Source organism: Pseudorca crassidens, chromosome 4 (genome assembly GCF_039906515.1).
Source record: "Pseudorca crassidens isolate mPseCra1 chromosome 4, mPseCra1.hap1, whole genome shotgun sequence".
Taxonomy (NCBI): domain Eukaryota; kingdom Metazoa; phylum Chordata; class Mammalia; order Artiodactyla; family Delphinidae; genus Pseudorca; species Pseudorca crassidens.
Window position 1 is genome coordinate 141,198,237 of NC_090299.1, and position 16,428 is coordinate 141,214,664.

The 16,428-nt window shown below is 37.7% G+C and overlaps 1 protein-coding gene across 6 annotated transcripts in view; it reads right to left on the reverse strand.

The window, feature by feature from the left end:
• The window catches only part of BMPR1B (bone morphogenetic protein receptor type 1B), a 382,378-nt gene that overhangs the window by 115,356 nt on the left and 250,594 nt on the right, over nucleotides 1–16,428 (reverse strand). For 2 of the 6 annotated variants that reach the window (XR_010943189.1, XM_067736921.1), the window contains exon 1: nucleotides 1,493–1,729. The exons of the other annotated variants lie outside the window; for them this stretch is intronic. Coding sequence is in view for 1 of the 2 variants with exons in the window: in XM_067736921.1 (XP_067593022.1) it covers nucleotides 1,493–1,565 (73 nt within the window). In the remaining variant the exon portion in view is untranslated. Of the gene's footprint in view, nucleotides 1–1,492; nucleotides 1,730–16,428 lie in introns of those variants that run through there. 6 annotated transcript variants of the gene reach the window in all.

Sequence of the window (16,428 nt, forward strand, 5' to 3'; positions counted from 1 at the left end):
CACAGGCACTCACGTGAAAGGGCTCTGGACAGGGAGTTAAATAGGTTACGCTTGGTAGAAGAAAGCAGGGAATGTCTCTGGGCTTCAACCTTCTCACTGGAAAAGTAAACCAACTACACAATACTATTTTAAGGTGTAATCTAATCCTACCATTTATGATTCAACGATTCAATCTGTAACATACAGCCTTTTTACTTTTGACTGACATAACTCAATAATTAATTCAGGTATTCATATGTTTCAAGGAAAATGCTAAAAGAGAATGAAAAATTACCCTTAGGAAATCAAGAAACAGCAGTAGCATAGTAGAGGAATAAGAATTTCACCTCATATATATCATGTTTGAGTTTCCTGGAACATTCTTAAGAAAGTTTCCCGGAGGTCTTTCTATCTCTTCTAGAAGGTACCAGATTATAACAATTTTTAGAAAACAAACTAGCAAACCAAGTAAATGAACTACATGTTGTTCCTTCACATCAATACACAAAACTCCTTCTGAGTTACACTTATCTATACCAGAAATTAAAAGCACTTTTCACGGAGCCAAGCCACAATACCTAAATAGTGTCATGGAATACTCTGAGATTATGAAAACATTCATCTTTAAGTGCCAATCAAAATACATGCCAGTTGGTAATACATGCTTCCAAATAAATAGTATTGCCAAATCGGTTCTATAAAATGCATTCACAGGTATATGAGGGTGAACTGTAAATGCATTTTGATCTCATACATATTCCCTTGTCACCTGGCTTAATTTTATAAAGCCGCTATTTCCTTATTTCCAACCTTGTGACTCCCTTGTTGCAAATCACTGTCACAGATAATTGTTTCCTATTCGTTATCTTTCTTCTAACTTGAAAATAGCTCACCTACTTTTATAATTACTCTTTTAGTTAAAATAATTTTTTAAAATTTCCATCCTTTAGTCAACAAGAATAATTCTCCTGGACAACATGATCACTAAGCAAGCCCCTGTTCTTAAATATGGATAAACATCTGACATATTCACAAATTACAATTATTGCCATTATAAAACTACAGATTCACTCAATGCATCCATATAAAAATGACAATGAACTTCAAAGTTAATTAGCTAATGTATAAAAAATCTAACAGTATTCAAACTAAAATGATCAAAACAAGTTTATTAGAATTTTTGTTTTCTTAAATTCTTCACATATAAACTGTCACCGTATGTTGACAATCAACTTCATACTCAAAAGTTCCAAACTAGATTGCATTTAATTCTTAATTGCTAGAGAAAACAGAAACTTTGCATCCCTTTTAAAACTATTCTAACACACTATCGAGAAAGCGTTGCCATGATACAGAAAGTAGTAAAATTACAGAGCAGTTGGAGGATGGGGGTTGGAAATGTTTAGCCACTGAACTTCTGCCCTGAACTTTCCCTTCTGTGATAAAAACCACGAAACCAGCCATTAACGGAGCCCCCTGTCAGCACTGTACTGTGGGGCACTGGTCTTCTTACCCCTCGTGTGCATAGACAGAAGAATAAGCAAGGCAATGTGAAGCTGCCAGTTTAGTTCGTCCAGCCAACCCATTGCAGCAGGAGAGTCGTCAATGTGACCCGCCTGTTTAAGCCTCCTGTTTCTTGCCTTTCCTTCTTTCAACTGAGACTCCTCTGCTGCCACTCTTGTCAGAGCTTCCGGCAAGCCTGCAGCAAGCCCTAGACAGGACCGTGAAAGACAAGCCTGTTACAAACTGGTTCTGTCACCACGGAGACTTCAACTGATCACCTCGTGGGGAGGACAACAAAGGGTGGTGAGGACCCCGAGCCAGACTGTTTTCTTAAGAAAGGAGCCTGACCCAGCTGCCCACACAAGGGCCAGCACAGGCGGGACTTTGCTCTGTACTGGCCACGCCAAAGTCCCTGCACCTCCCGGGCAGCTGTGGAGAGATTCCAGACCGACACACACCTATGCTTTGCCGACATGCAATTACTTATTTCTTCTGCTAAGGTTTTTTTTTTCTCTGCTAAGGATTGTAAGTCCGTGGGAATTGTCGACAGACAAGGAGAAATAAATTTTTTTTCTTTGATAAAATGATAGAAATATTGCAACACATCCAAGTGTTATGGCATTTTCTCACATGACCTCAACATTTAAATAATGAGGCAAATGCCTTTGAATCAAATGCACAGATACAAAAAAGGGTCACTTGTAAAAAGCCATCCTTAATGAATATTTCAGTTAGGCTACTCACTTAAATTAATTAATTTGAAATGACTATAGTTTGAAGTTTCCTATATAGAAAAAAAAGAAGTACTGTGAACTGAACCAATTTTATTATGTGAATAAAACCAAGGTAAGTTATTCAATTTTTTTAGATGTTAATTATAATTGTGCCTCAATGTAAACTATGGACATTTTGTAATATTTTAATTTTCCATGAGATTCTGAGTGACCGTTTCCAGTACTAAAGAACACCTTAAAGGGCTATTTGTTTTACTCTGGGAACTATCGATAATAAAAGAACAGCAAGAAATATAAATGAATTGTCAGTGTGTGTAGAAACTACACTATCACCACAGACAGATACAAACAGAAGTACTTATTAAACCTAATCCATTTGCATGATAAAGGATTTATGAGTATGAGAGCAGAGACATAGCTCCGTGGTTATATCTAAGGTAGCATGAGAATGTGTTTACTTGAAATTTTAAGAATTATTTTCTTGGAAAAAAAAATCTCTGCTCGCTTCTCCTTTTTAAGAGACACGCCTACCCCTCCACACACACACCAGCACCTCGCAGCATCACCCTCGTAGGTGGCATTCAAATCTATTCTCCAGTTTAAAGTAGTTCAACAATTGCTTTTTAGGATTTAACCAATACTACTATCAATCCAACACCCTCAACTCAGTTTCATGAGATGGAATTTAACAGAAATATAGTATTTTTAATCACATAAAAAATTTTGGAATATCCTAAGTTTAGACTACACGTTTTGCATTTCACAGAATCCATGAAACTTACTTGTCAGGAAAATATAAGTTGGGGGTGCTAAATGAGGTAGTCTTTAGCTAAGAAGGGAAACTGAGGCACGCTAAAATGAGTAAGAGTGATCAGGAACAGAGGGGCAACATAAGTGAACCGCACACAAAAATCCAGCTCTACTGCTTGAATCTCTTGTTCAAACCTTCGACATTCGGCTCAGGGCCACATCACAACATGGCTCCCCTGCCAATCTGGAACCCGGCCTTGAGCTCCAGGGCGAATAGTGAACGGCTAAAATGTGGACAGCTCTCGTTGCTCATACTTTCCCAATATGGGCATCCACAAACGGTTCACAGCATAAAGAGAGAAGAGTTTCTCTCTCCCCAGAATCCTAATTCAGGTCAAAGCAATCCACATCAGCAACTATTTCTAATTTTGTACCATGTGCTATAGCTGAAGTACACGCACTCAAGAAGTTTACAACACCACAGAAAAGGTAATATATATGCAATAGAGAACTAAGTAAAAAAACATCACCTATTTTAAGATGAAGTGTCTTCAAACGGAATGAAGATAGAAAATCGGAGTAAGGGATGGATTAGACTGGGCCAAAACCTGGAGGCAGAGCTGAATGCTAAAATATGAATTGCATTTACACAGAGAGAGAGGAGATGAAAAGAGAGGAGATTATGTGAGCAAGGACTAGAGGTAGGATTAAATATTTCATTTGTGCAACAGCATGAGAAGAAAAATCTTACTGGAGCAGACAGCACCTGTTAGTAAATGGTTGGAGAGAAAGCTGGACAGAGTGGAACCAGATTGTGCCGGACTCCGAATGCAGGTTACAACGTTTAGGCTATATTATATAAATAACTAAAAGGCTTTTGAGCATGGACTGGCTTAATGAATTTTTTTTAAAAAAAAGGTTTAAGATTTCAGAATATAGGATGAGACTCTGAACCTAAACTTCCAACTATGTGAGTAGAAGTCAAAATTATTGATAGAAGTGTGAGGAGAGGTTTCCACTTAGTCAAACTTTTTGGTAATACAGATTTCTTTTCTCACTAATACTACTACGAAATTCAAGAGGTAACCCTATTAATTCCCTTTAACATATGCTGCGTGCCAACAATGAAGGAGATGTTCTATAAAATGCATAATTAGATTCCAGACAAATAGGCTCAAAAGACCTTTAAAAAAATCGTATAATGTAGATCAGAAATCTGACTTAGCAAAAAAAAAAAGAAAAAGAAAAAAAGAAAATCCAGATTTGCGTTATGATTTAGCGCACTCACCTTCAAGTCCACACCAAATGAGGCTTCAAAGAAAGCTCTGAGAGATTATTAAAAGAAAGGTCGCAATTTGAATATATACACGTGCGAGGGGCAAGAGAAAAGAAAGACTACAGATAGTACCACCAATATGAGTACGACATGCCGTTGCTATATATCATTTGTAGAATTCTTACACAGACCCACTCATTCTAGGTTTACGGAGTCCATGTTGTAAAGTAGAGAGAGACTCTGTGCTATCTGTATAATCTTGAGCAAATTACTTAAACTCTCTGGTATATAATCTGCTCATTACCTAACTGTTAAAATTGTTATACGGATTAGACAAGTAAATGAACAAAAACTACTGAATACAGTGCCCAGAACATAGGAGGACATCAGAAAATGGTCAATTTCCTGACAACTCTCACTAATCACTCTTCTGCCCCTTGACCAAAAAACCCTTGTTAACAATAATCTTCTTTAATGTAACATTTGCCAAATTGTTCCTGTCATAAATAATGTGATCACTAAAACAAGGACACAGGTTTAAAGTTTATATTATACCCGGAAAGACAAATATTTAATAACTTTATTTTTATTTCATTTATTAAATTATCATATGATTGAAGCAGAAATATATGAAACAGTTTTAAAGTATGAGACTACCTTTTTAACAACATCGATTTGTGACTTATTTCTACACAGAACCCTCCGTATATACATACATATATGATTTTATGTATATATACAGCTTTTTAAACTGTACTTGGGGGACTGTATCTAGTGAATGGGATACAAGAACATTAAACAGTACCTGCCTTTAGGACAAAACCTACCCTGTAATGGGTGAAGACAAACATATAATCAAATAATGACAAGGCAATACAGTGACGGCCTGCTATGTTGAGAGAATGTGGAAAGTACAGCGCATAAACAAAGATTAATTCTGGCCGGGGATGGGGATTGGACTTGTGGGGAAGAGGCATTTGAACTAGCTCTTCAAAGATAAGTAGGAATTCACTGGGTGAAGAGAGGGCAAAGGAATCCCAAGCAAAGAGAACAGACAGTACAGACATTTATGAGCAAGAAAAAGAGCAATGTTTGCAGAGAACATGAGATACCGGATATGCCTGGAGAGCAGAGAAACTGGGCTAGAAAAGCAGACTGGGAGACGTTGGGAAGGAAGGGCCTTCCAGCTCTTAATTTGATTTTGGTTTTATCCTACATACATAGGAAGCAATGCCTTGGTTTCTGGAGGCGTCTGCACAGTTTCCATTGTGTGAAATGACTGCAACTACTTCTTGAAGCTGATTACGTGTCAAAAGAAACTCGTAAAGTTTTTGAGATAAGGTGAAGAATATCTTCCTTTTATACAAGAAAATGCAACAATATCCTTAATAGTCTTCATGAGAAAAATAAGGTGAGTGCTATTTTCTTTAATACTTGAAGATTTCTGCTAATATTGTTTGGAACAACATTTGCTTTTAAATTAAACTTCTGTTCAAACACAGGCACATAAAAACAACTGTTATTTCCTTGTTCCTATTGGAAGCTATATGTAGCATTTTAGGTCCCTACCATCCTATAGAGTTTTGCAGTAAAACAGTTTTCAAACTTTCATACTCGTTGTGCAAAGGATAGAAAAGCGTGTTCAGAATTGTACTGGTTAATCCATTTTGTTGTTCTCATTTTCAGCTATACACTTACATAACGATATAAAAAGTTACTCCATTACCGGAGAAAAAATAAACAACAGAACTCAAGTGTACAAAAGCTTTATTCCTGACTTGGAGTTTACAAATGCCACAACTTCAGGCTGCTTCGGGCTGCCTCCTGCCTCCCCACCCCATTCTGATCTGCAATCTTCCACATCACTAGTCATTAACAGCCCAAGCTCCCTTCAGCTGCACAGTGAAAGACCATCACATCATTACAAATAAACAATCCCTTCCTCCCTCCAAGGAGTGACACATTATTCTGAGCACGTCTTCTCTCTGCTTTCGTTGCTCTGCCCAGGTCTCCCGTGAGTGGGAAGGGGTAAAAAGAGAGAAAAAATATCCCACAACTTGTCTAAAGCATGTAGAGGATGATTTGTGTTCTTACTTACGGGATATGATTGTCACTGTTGATCTGCTCTCAGGCCTAGATTACATGTGATAAGGGCTGACCTTCTTTAAGTATTCACACATTATGCACTCATGGAGAGCAGGCAGGACACAAAAGTCCTTCAGATGTTCTGGACATCAATCAAGTGCACAGCATGAAGCCTGCCAAACTTTTCTTCCATTTACTCAGGGAGAGGAAGGGGGAGTCCAAGACAGACTTAATAAAGTTTAAAGCTATGCCACAGTATATTTGGGGAGACCATTGTTATTAAAAGGGTGCTATTTGAAAAAAAAATTCTCTATAGTTACCACTAGCAACAAAAAAATTTACACACAAATAAAAAGAGACAACCAGATTTCACTTCAGCTTTAAAATTTCAAAACCTTTACTTATAAACCAGGTTTCAATGACTTCAGCAGATTGATTTTTTTTGAAATAACTGTTCAATAAGGATATATATAAAAAATTAAAAATATGAATTTTTATAACAACCATCATCACAAACTTTTTGAGGCGTTTGTAAAAGTAGGAGAGTATTTGTTATGAAATACTCTGAACATATCTTAATGTGAACTAAACACCAATCAACTGCATAAACCATTTTTACCTAATACAAATATGATTATTATTAATAGGCTACAGCCCCAATATTATGAAATAGACATGATAATATCTTCTGATATACGCTTTCAATGTTGGTCTTTTATCACTGCTACTCCCCACAACTCATTAAAGGTACTTGAGACAGCTTTTGAAAGAGAACAAATAAGCCCGAACTTTATTGTCCTGAAACGCCACAACACTGTGTACTTAGAGCGCATAATTTGACCATGAGCACAATCAAACCCATTAGAGCAAGATGTTTCATGGAATTTTCTAACAGAATGATATCTCAAATCTAAGACAGTATCATTTACCTAGAGATTGCAGAGTTCTTTTTTAAAGCTCATGTCAGCCTGTGAACATAACAAGGATGTGTATAGACTGCACATAAGAAGACTAGACACAAAAAGCAATTAACGGTAGAAGAGAATTAAAGGCAACTTACACAATTAAACTACCAATGAAAATTAACAGTGAATTTACCAAAACAAAACAAACTTCCAGACTGCCCCAGGACTCCTAAACCCCACACAGGCATAATTCTGTTCAGGTAATACCTGGTTTCGGTGTGATTCAACTAAAGGCTAATAAAGTCACACTTGTACACTAGTAATAGGGAACCAGGTAATACATAAAATCTGAGATTATTCTCTATGTTATTCACTATAGAGAAATCCATCCCCTGGTCAACATGATTATCTCAGACCAGAAGCTAAAACTGAATGGGAGGGTGATGTCTTGACAGGAGCTGGAAAGTAAGATGACGCAGAGATGATAAATAGGTTATTTCTAGATAGATGATAGGATGCTGCTGCTAATGATGATACATGCCACTTGGCAAGTTTACTGTCTAGGCACTAGGCTATGTAGTTACTGTGTAGGCACTAGGCTATGCACTAACATGCACGGCCTCACTGACCCGCACTGCCTCCTGTGCAGCAAGCAGTATCGCTCCCATTTACAGACGAGAACACTGAGCGTGCCTGAGTCAAGGAGGCCCGGAACTAGTTAGGTAGATAAGATCAGACACCAGTACTTCATTAGCTAGGGACCCATATGCTTCTGCTCTGCAAGAAATAACTGGGGCAGAAACAAGCCACTCAGTAGACGGAGGACTCAGAGACACTGGGGCTGATGAGATTCATTCAGGGAACATGACTGCCAGAAATGCTACAGGCTGGAGCAAAAGAGGGGTGAGATACCCTCGATCCCAAACCTGTCAATTCAGAGGAGGGGGACAACTGACAGGGACAACAGACACTCTGGGAGCCACAGCAGTGAATTCAGAGGTCAGGGGTTTCAGATCCAGTAAGAGATGCAACTTTCCCCTAGCATGTATTAGTGGTTTATAAAAAGTATATTAATTATAATTTAAAACATATATTGTCATTCATTTAAAGCAGTGTCTCGTATATATCTTTTTAACTTTTCCAGCAGCCCTTCAATGCAGGTATTATCAACCAGTGAAGTGACTGAGGTGAGTGAAGCGCCTCAGAATTCAGGGAAGAGTTGTTTCCCTTGAGTCGGCCTGTGCTTCAGCAGGTATAGTGAGGCAGCTCTGCGGACTCGGTAGAAAGAAAAAGTAGATGAGCAAAGTCACCAGAACTGTGTAACATACTCCTCTCTCCACCAGATGAGTGTGAGGTTGTTTTAACAAAAAAGCTGTTTTCTTCACACCATGAGAAGGCTGCTGAGACGATCTACTTTGCCCCACTTACAAGGAACTGCGTGAGAAAAGGGCTTTTGCTGTTTAACACTTTGGCCCCAGACTCTTCAGTATTAAAGTTATGCACCAGGTAAAATAATGAACCACAGAAGCCACTAACTTGTCTTACCTGAAGCTCTATTCCAAAGGATATTACCTTTTTATCAAATTAGTGCTAAAGCACCCCTAAGCAGAAAATAAAAACCTCTAGTACTTCTCTGCATCTCTTGCTAGCCATTATAAAAACCTGAACACAGTTTCCATTAAAAATCAATTCTTGGACTTCCCTGGTGGCGCAGTGGTTAAGAGTCTGCCTGCCAGTGCAGGGGACACGGGTTCAAGCCCTAGGCCGGGAAGATCCCACGTGCGAAGGGCAAATAAGCCTGTGCGCCACAACTACCGAGCCCACGTGCCACAACTACTGAAGCCCACACACCTAGAGCCCGTGCTCCTCAACAAGAGAAGCCACCACAATGAGAAGCCCGCACACCACATCGAAGAGTAGCCCACGCGCAGCAACGAAGACCCAACACAGCCAAAAATAAGTAATAAATAAATTTATTTTTAAAAAAATTAAAAATCAATTTGTAAAGAGGATTAATATCACTCTACTCTTATTTCGTCCTAGAGTCGATTGTGCATTAATTTCATGCAAATCCAACTTGAACTGATATTAAATAAATTGAAAATTGATTTAAGGCCCATTAAGATGACCAATCTGATTTAAACAGTCGCCAAAATTTCCACTCTGAGTCTTCCATGTATCTCATTAGCGCCTCCACCGAAGGATGTGTAAAGAAAAAAAGGGAAAGAGAGGAAGTTCAAAAGCAATAGCTGCTCTTTTAGAAACGCTTGTTTAAAAAGGATGTTCGATTTTTCATTAAAATGATATGTATATAATCAGAAATTGACAATTGAACAAGAAAATGTTTACTTCACTCTAAGGCAAAAAAAAAATCCCATATAAATCATTCATCATAGTTTACCTTCTGCCTCTTCAGTAAAGAATCTTGCCTCACTCTGCATCTGTTATGTAACATTATCTCTTTGTATTGGTTTTTATATTATCTCTTTCTGGAAGTTGTTACAAATAAAAATAGCCTAAGAAAAGCAAGCTTGAAGTCTTGAATTGTACAAGAAGTTTTAGTTTAACCCCATAGTGGGCTACGAAAAAATATCAAAGAGCTGTCAGTCCTCGAGTAGATGCTTATGATGTCCTTGCGAAGTCCTCATGGTGGTTAACAAGGTCACATAAGAGGTGGCTTCCAAATATCTCACTGGGCACCCTCTCCTCCTATTCTCCCTGTTCCTCATTCTGTTCCTCAAATGCACCTTGCGTGCTCCAGCTCAGAGCTTTGTGTCTCCTCTTCCTCTGCCTAAAACACTCTTCCCTTAGATACGTACTTAGCTTCCTCCATCACTTCCTTCCAGTCTTGGCTCCATTCTCACTTCGATGAAGCCTATCCTACCACTCCTCATATCACTACAACCACCCCCATCCCCAAATCTCTACTTGTCCCTACTGGACCTCTATTCCCAACATTCTAATGAAATTCTTCTTTCAAAGGTCAACAAATCCAATACATTTTTCTTATGCTGCCTTACTTGTTTTCCCCACTTATCACCTCTAACCACTCTAAAATAACTTACTATATTTATTGTTAACTGATTCCCTCACCCCTCTAGCATGTAAGGACCCCACGGGCCTGGTCTTTGCCCATTGTGTTCACTTGGATACTGCAAGCACTTAAAACAGTGACTATGCAGTAGGTGCTCGATAAATCTTTTTTTGCAAGTATTTCCTTTGACAAGTCTTATCTCTCTCTTCCTAAAGTACCTGACCCTTACTGCCACCTTACTCTCATCCCAATTACTTTTTCCTTATAAAGCTCTATCTGCCCTCTGCATTCTACCTGCACCATTCTAATGAAATTCTTTCAAAACTCAACAAATCCAATGAATTTTTCTTAGTCTTTATCCTTTCCATCCCTGGGCAACATGAGGCACTGCCTCTACTTCCCTTTTTAGAAGGCTCATTCATTTAAAAGTAAATTGAACAAATACAATACTTGCTAGAAGCTCTTCCTTTGGTTTTCATAATGAGGGCTTTACCCATCCAAGTTTCTTCCTCTCATGTTCATATAAACATAGATAACCATGATTCTTTCCCAATGATCTCTTCTCTCAAATGTGTTCCTTTGTAACGTCCAGGCTTTAGCTAATATCATTTCAACTACCAGACTAAATCTTTTTTCTGAACCGCCACCCAGCTATTTCCAACTACCACAGCACAACTAAGTATTACTACTACGCCTACAGCACTCCAAATTCTACCTCTCCCAGCTCTGTGGATGTTACCATACTTTCCAGCCACCTGGCTTTAAGAGCCCTTCTCACTTCCTATGTTTTGGGCCCTTTCCATTTGTTTGAGACAGAACTCTGCCAAAACAGAAGGTTAAAAAAAAAAGTCACAGACTCACTTTCTCCGCCTCTCCAGCAGGTAGGACATGACTACATGACTGAAATCTTCCAAATCAGATGTACCTCTCCCAGACTTTACACGAAGCTAACAGAGACCTCAGGGCATCCGTTCTGACCAGTGCTGGTGGGAGCAGCAGCTATGTTCATTCTCCACAGGCTGCAACAGCACCAGGTCTGGGGGCAGCATCTGGATCGCGCACTGACGATGTGAGCAGGGTAAGTGGTAGGGTCTATGCCAAACTGTGGTGACGATGGTGTCCTTATTACAAGATAAACGCTGGGCTGGAATTTTAAGTACTGTTCTAGGCTATGTCTCTTCCAAACCTGGTTCTCATTTCCTCCTGGAGAATCTATGAACTAGCAAATATCCTCTTAACAACTTTGTTTTCTGTGTAAATTAATCATAGTTGGTTTCTGTGGCTTTCAACTGAGAAATTTTGATGAATATACCCAGGAAGACCCAGTTGATTCCCTCAGTAGAAGTAATTGTTTCCTCTTGCAAACTTCCAGAGCACTTTACTGGTACCACTTCTATGACATTTATCTTATTATTTTACCCTGTGTTATAACTATTTATGCCTACTCTCTTCCTCACAACACTTTATGTTTCCTTAGGGTGAGGTGCCTGTCATTCATCTTTATCCTTTTACACTTCCTCCTTGTCTACTTCAGATATCTTTCAAAAACAAACAAAACATTGTTTGTACATTCTTTCTGCCTCAGGAAGTTGCCCTAAGTCCCTCCTTTCTGTGTTGTTGATCTGACAAGGTTCCGCCATTCCACTCTTGGAATTACCTTCAAGATTAACTTATTTAGTAAGTGTCTGGTGCCTCCCCAAGATTCTGTCTCTTAGGTGCTTACCTCATTTCCATGTGCTAAAGGCCCTTTTTACCCTCTGCTCCAGCAGTATACACAGAGCATCAACAAGGTTGCCAAGACCATTCAACAGGGAAAGGACAGTCTTTTAAACAAATGGTGCTGGGAAAACTGAATACCCACATGCAAAAAGTAAAGCTGGACCCCTACCTTATACCATATACAAAAACTAACTCAAAATGGATCAAAGAACTAAACATAAGAACTAAAACTATAAAACTCTCAGAAGAAAACACATGGGAAAAGTTTCACATTACTGCATTGGGCAATGATTTCTTGGATATGATTCCAAAAGAGCAGACAATTTAAAAACTAGATAAATTGGACATCAAAATTTAAAACCTCTGTGCAACAAAGAATACAATCAATATCATGAAAAGGCAACCTAGGAAATGGAAGACATGCAAATCATATATCTGATAAAGGGCTATTATCCAGAATATATAAGAATGACTAGAACTCAACAACAACAAACAACCCAATTAAAAAATGGGTGAAGAACTTACATAGACATTTCTTCAAAGAAGATATAAAAATGGCCAACAAGCACATGAAAAGATGCTCAACATCAGTAATCACAAAGGAAATGTAAATTAAAACCACAATGAGACACCGTCTCATACCCAACAGGATAACTACTATCAAAAAAACAAAATAAGTATTGGGGAGGATGTGAAGAAATTGAAACCCTTGTGCACTGGTGATGGGAATGTAAAATGGTGCAGCTGGTATGGAAAACAATATGATAACTCCTCAAAAAATTATAAATAGAATTACTTTATGATCCAACAATTCTACTTCTGGATAAATACCCAAATGAACTGAGTGCAGAATTTTGAGAAGATATTTAAACACCCATGTGCATAGCAACATTATTCACAAAAGGCAGAAGCAACGCTACAATAGATGAATGGATAAAATGTGGTATATTCATATGATGAAATATTATTCAGCCTTAAAAAGGAAAATCTGACACATGTTACAGTACTGATGAGCCTTAAAGACACTATGCTAAGTGAAATAAACCAGTCACAGAAAGATAAATACTGTTATACTCATATGTTGAAGCCATAACCCTCAATGTGATGGTATTTGAAGGTGGGGCCTTTTGGAAATAATTAGGCTTAGAGGAGGTCATAATGGTAAGGCCTCCATAATGGGATTAGTGTCTTTATAAGAAGAGGAAGAGAGATCTGAGCTAGCTCCATTGTGTTCTCTCTCTCTCTCTGTCTCTCTCTCTCTCTCTCTGCCATGTAAGGAGACAGCAAGAAGACAGCAATCTACACACCAGGAAGGGGGTCCTCACCAGGAACTGAATGTTCTGGCATCATGATCTTAGACTTTCTGGCCTCCAAAACTGTGAAAAATAATTGTCCATGGTCGTTTAAGTCACTCAGTATAATGTATTATGTTGCTGAGTTTCAACTTTGCAAAGATGAAAAGAGTTCTAGAGATTGGTTGCCCAACAATGTGAACATACTTAACACTACTGAATTGTAACATGTAAAAATGATTTAAGATAGTAAATTTTATGGTATGTGTATTTTACCAGAATTAAGTTTTTAAGGTTTTTTTTTTTTAAGGGAAAAAACAAAACAACTTTTATTCAACCCAGGCTTGCAGGATACTGTATCCCAGCCAGGGTGATTCAGAGAGTTGATTTCCTACTCCTGCATCATTCCCACCCTCTACAATGCTGTCAACAGTGATTAGCGGGTTAAAATCCTGCAGTGGCTCCATAATGTCCTCTCTGTAGGATCCAAGCACCTGCAGACAGAAGCATCTGCCCTGCCTCATTCTCCAATTCCATATACTCCCACCAATCTCCACGTACTCCATGTTCCAGCTGTAACTGTATTTCCAACTGCAATCTTCTCTTAAACGCCCACTTCTCTCTCAGCTCTCTGCAATTAAGTTCAACAAGATTTCATTGAACATGCACTATGCATTGAGCATTGGGAGATAGGACATATAGATTAATTTACAGAATGTTTCTATTCTCAAGACCTTAAAAGTCTAGTGGAGGGACACTCATAAACATATCCCTTCTACTATGAAAAGGTTATCTATACTCTCAAGGAAACTCATCATAATTCTGAGCTTTAGAATGTTTTAAAGATACACTGTTGGTAGCAAATGTGTGCCAAAAGTGTGTTTCAATGTAAAAAAAATTAGGAATCCATTATTTTTACTGTAGGAATTCCATGTATAAACCAAAATTAATAAAAAAATGGAAAATATTAATATGAAATTTAAGAAGCAAAACTCAAGAGGTGTGTGTATAAATATATATGAATATATATATTTATTAACATGTAATTATGTGTCAACACTATAACATTTTTATAGTAAAAAGGAAAAACTGCAGGTACATTTCTTAATAGCCCATTTACCACTTTGAACTTAGGTAATTTTGCCTCTTTACTGGTTTCATAATTAAAGTTTCTCCTGCCATTTAGAGTAAACACAATTTCAGCCATGGGAAACAAGAATGACCAGTTCAAGTTCAAGGGTTCACTGCACGTGAATATCCGTAAATGCCCCTTGACAGTCTTGGTAGTATAATGAACCCTGCAATTACTCAGCAGGCCATCACCACAATACATGAACATAATGCTTCCAACTTCAAGCAACAAAACATTATACAAATAATACCAACCAACTGTTACAGTTCACATGGGGCTTTTGGAAACTAATGAAATTGCAACAGTTCCTCTTAAACCTTTAAAATTTGCAAAGAGTTTTGCTTTACTGAGCTACACTTAGGGGAAATAATTAATACAGAAAGGTGTTGGCATTATATACAATTGGGAGATGCCAATTAGCAAAACCCTCCTTCAAAATGACACCAGTTAATTCCCACGTGAGCCCTCTGAGTGAAACAGCCTCTCTCTTCAACAAATGCCAGTGCCTCATTGTCTCTAGGAATGTCTCCAGTCATCCTACATATAACCTCCTGGGGTAAATGCTTCTGGCCCTGCCTTCCTGTTGCCTCTTCACTGAAGAAATCATCTTCATTAAGTTAATTCATCTGAATAATAGCGTGCTTTCGTTTACTCTGGTGGCTCCTCCACTGTGCTAAGTTTACTTCTGCAAGACAACCTGACAACAGCAAAAAGTATCACCCAGTAGAAAGTAACACACAGATAAAAGATCATTAATTATTAGCACCCTTAAGAAAAAGTATAGAACATATCAGACAATGTATGTGGACATGTGCATAAAAGTAGGCATCTCATCTCCCAACTTAGTTATCTGAGTGATTTGGAGATTAAAGTACAAGACTGAAAATGAAAAAAATTATATTCTATTTAAGATAATCCATTTTAACTTATATTTTCCCAGTCAATAAGCTGAAGACTGCTGATGTGCAAAGCACATTGTAGTATAGATAATAGGTAGTAAGTTCATGATTTTTAACTTGGTAAATAGCTACCCTGTGCTATTTTCATCACAAAGGGTTTATTGTTACTGTGGACATCTTCAGAGTAGGCTTGACATGATGGCTCAGCATTTATCATCCAGTTCAAAAGGAAAGATGAATAATAAAGCAAGCTGGGTTTCCCTCTCAGAACCACATACTGAGGGAAAAGCATGTAGGATCTGGTCATGAGAAATGGAGAAATTTTGGTTTTCCCCCCCTCCATGTTTTTAATCAGATAACTTCAGATAACTGGTTGAACATTTCAGACCCCAAGAGATTAATCTACAAATCAACTAGTATTGCTACTTCTAATTTTATTTTTGGTTTTTTAATAAAGTGAAACACATGAGAAAAAAATAAGTTAACTGAGAAATAGGTTCTCTAGGTTTGGAAACAAATATTTCTTTTCATTTTGTTTTACAAACCAAGCTAAGGGGTCTTCTGACCCTAAAAGAGTACTACTCCTTTTTTAATTGGCCACAGAGAAAGAAGCAATAACCTGGACTATAGATAACTTTAAGCATTTAGTTAAGAAAAATCTGCCTTTCATTTTTAAAAGTACAGACTTTATTTATATATATAAAACTACAGCACACTTCACCACATATTTTTTAAAATGAGATCCAGAATAATCTGATAATTATTATTTTTATCTAAAATAATATAGACATTATGGGGAAAACTTTTAATGTTATCTAGAAATTATATGAACATTAAATTTTTTTCCAAAAAATGAAAAAAACTAGTAACAAAACTGAGAACATAAAATATAAAGTACCTGACATAAGAAATGGTGAGAAATCATGCTTAAAGTGAATGGAGTAGTATGGACACAAAGTTATTTGATAACTTTACAAAGGTACAGCTTTACAAGAATGTTCTGAGGTCTATACCTTTGTGTAATATTAGAATTGTTCCTCACGTGATCATTTGAGGTTGAACTCCTCACCAAGATTACAGAATCCAATAGAAGATGTGTATGACGAAAATGCTATAAATT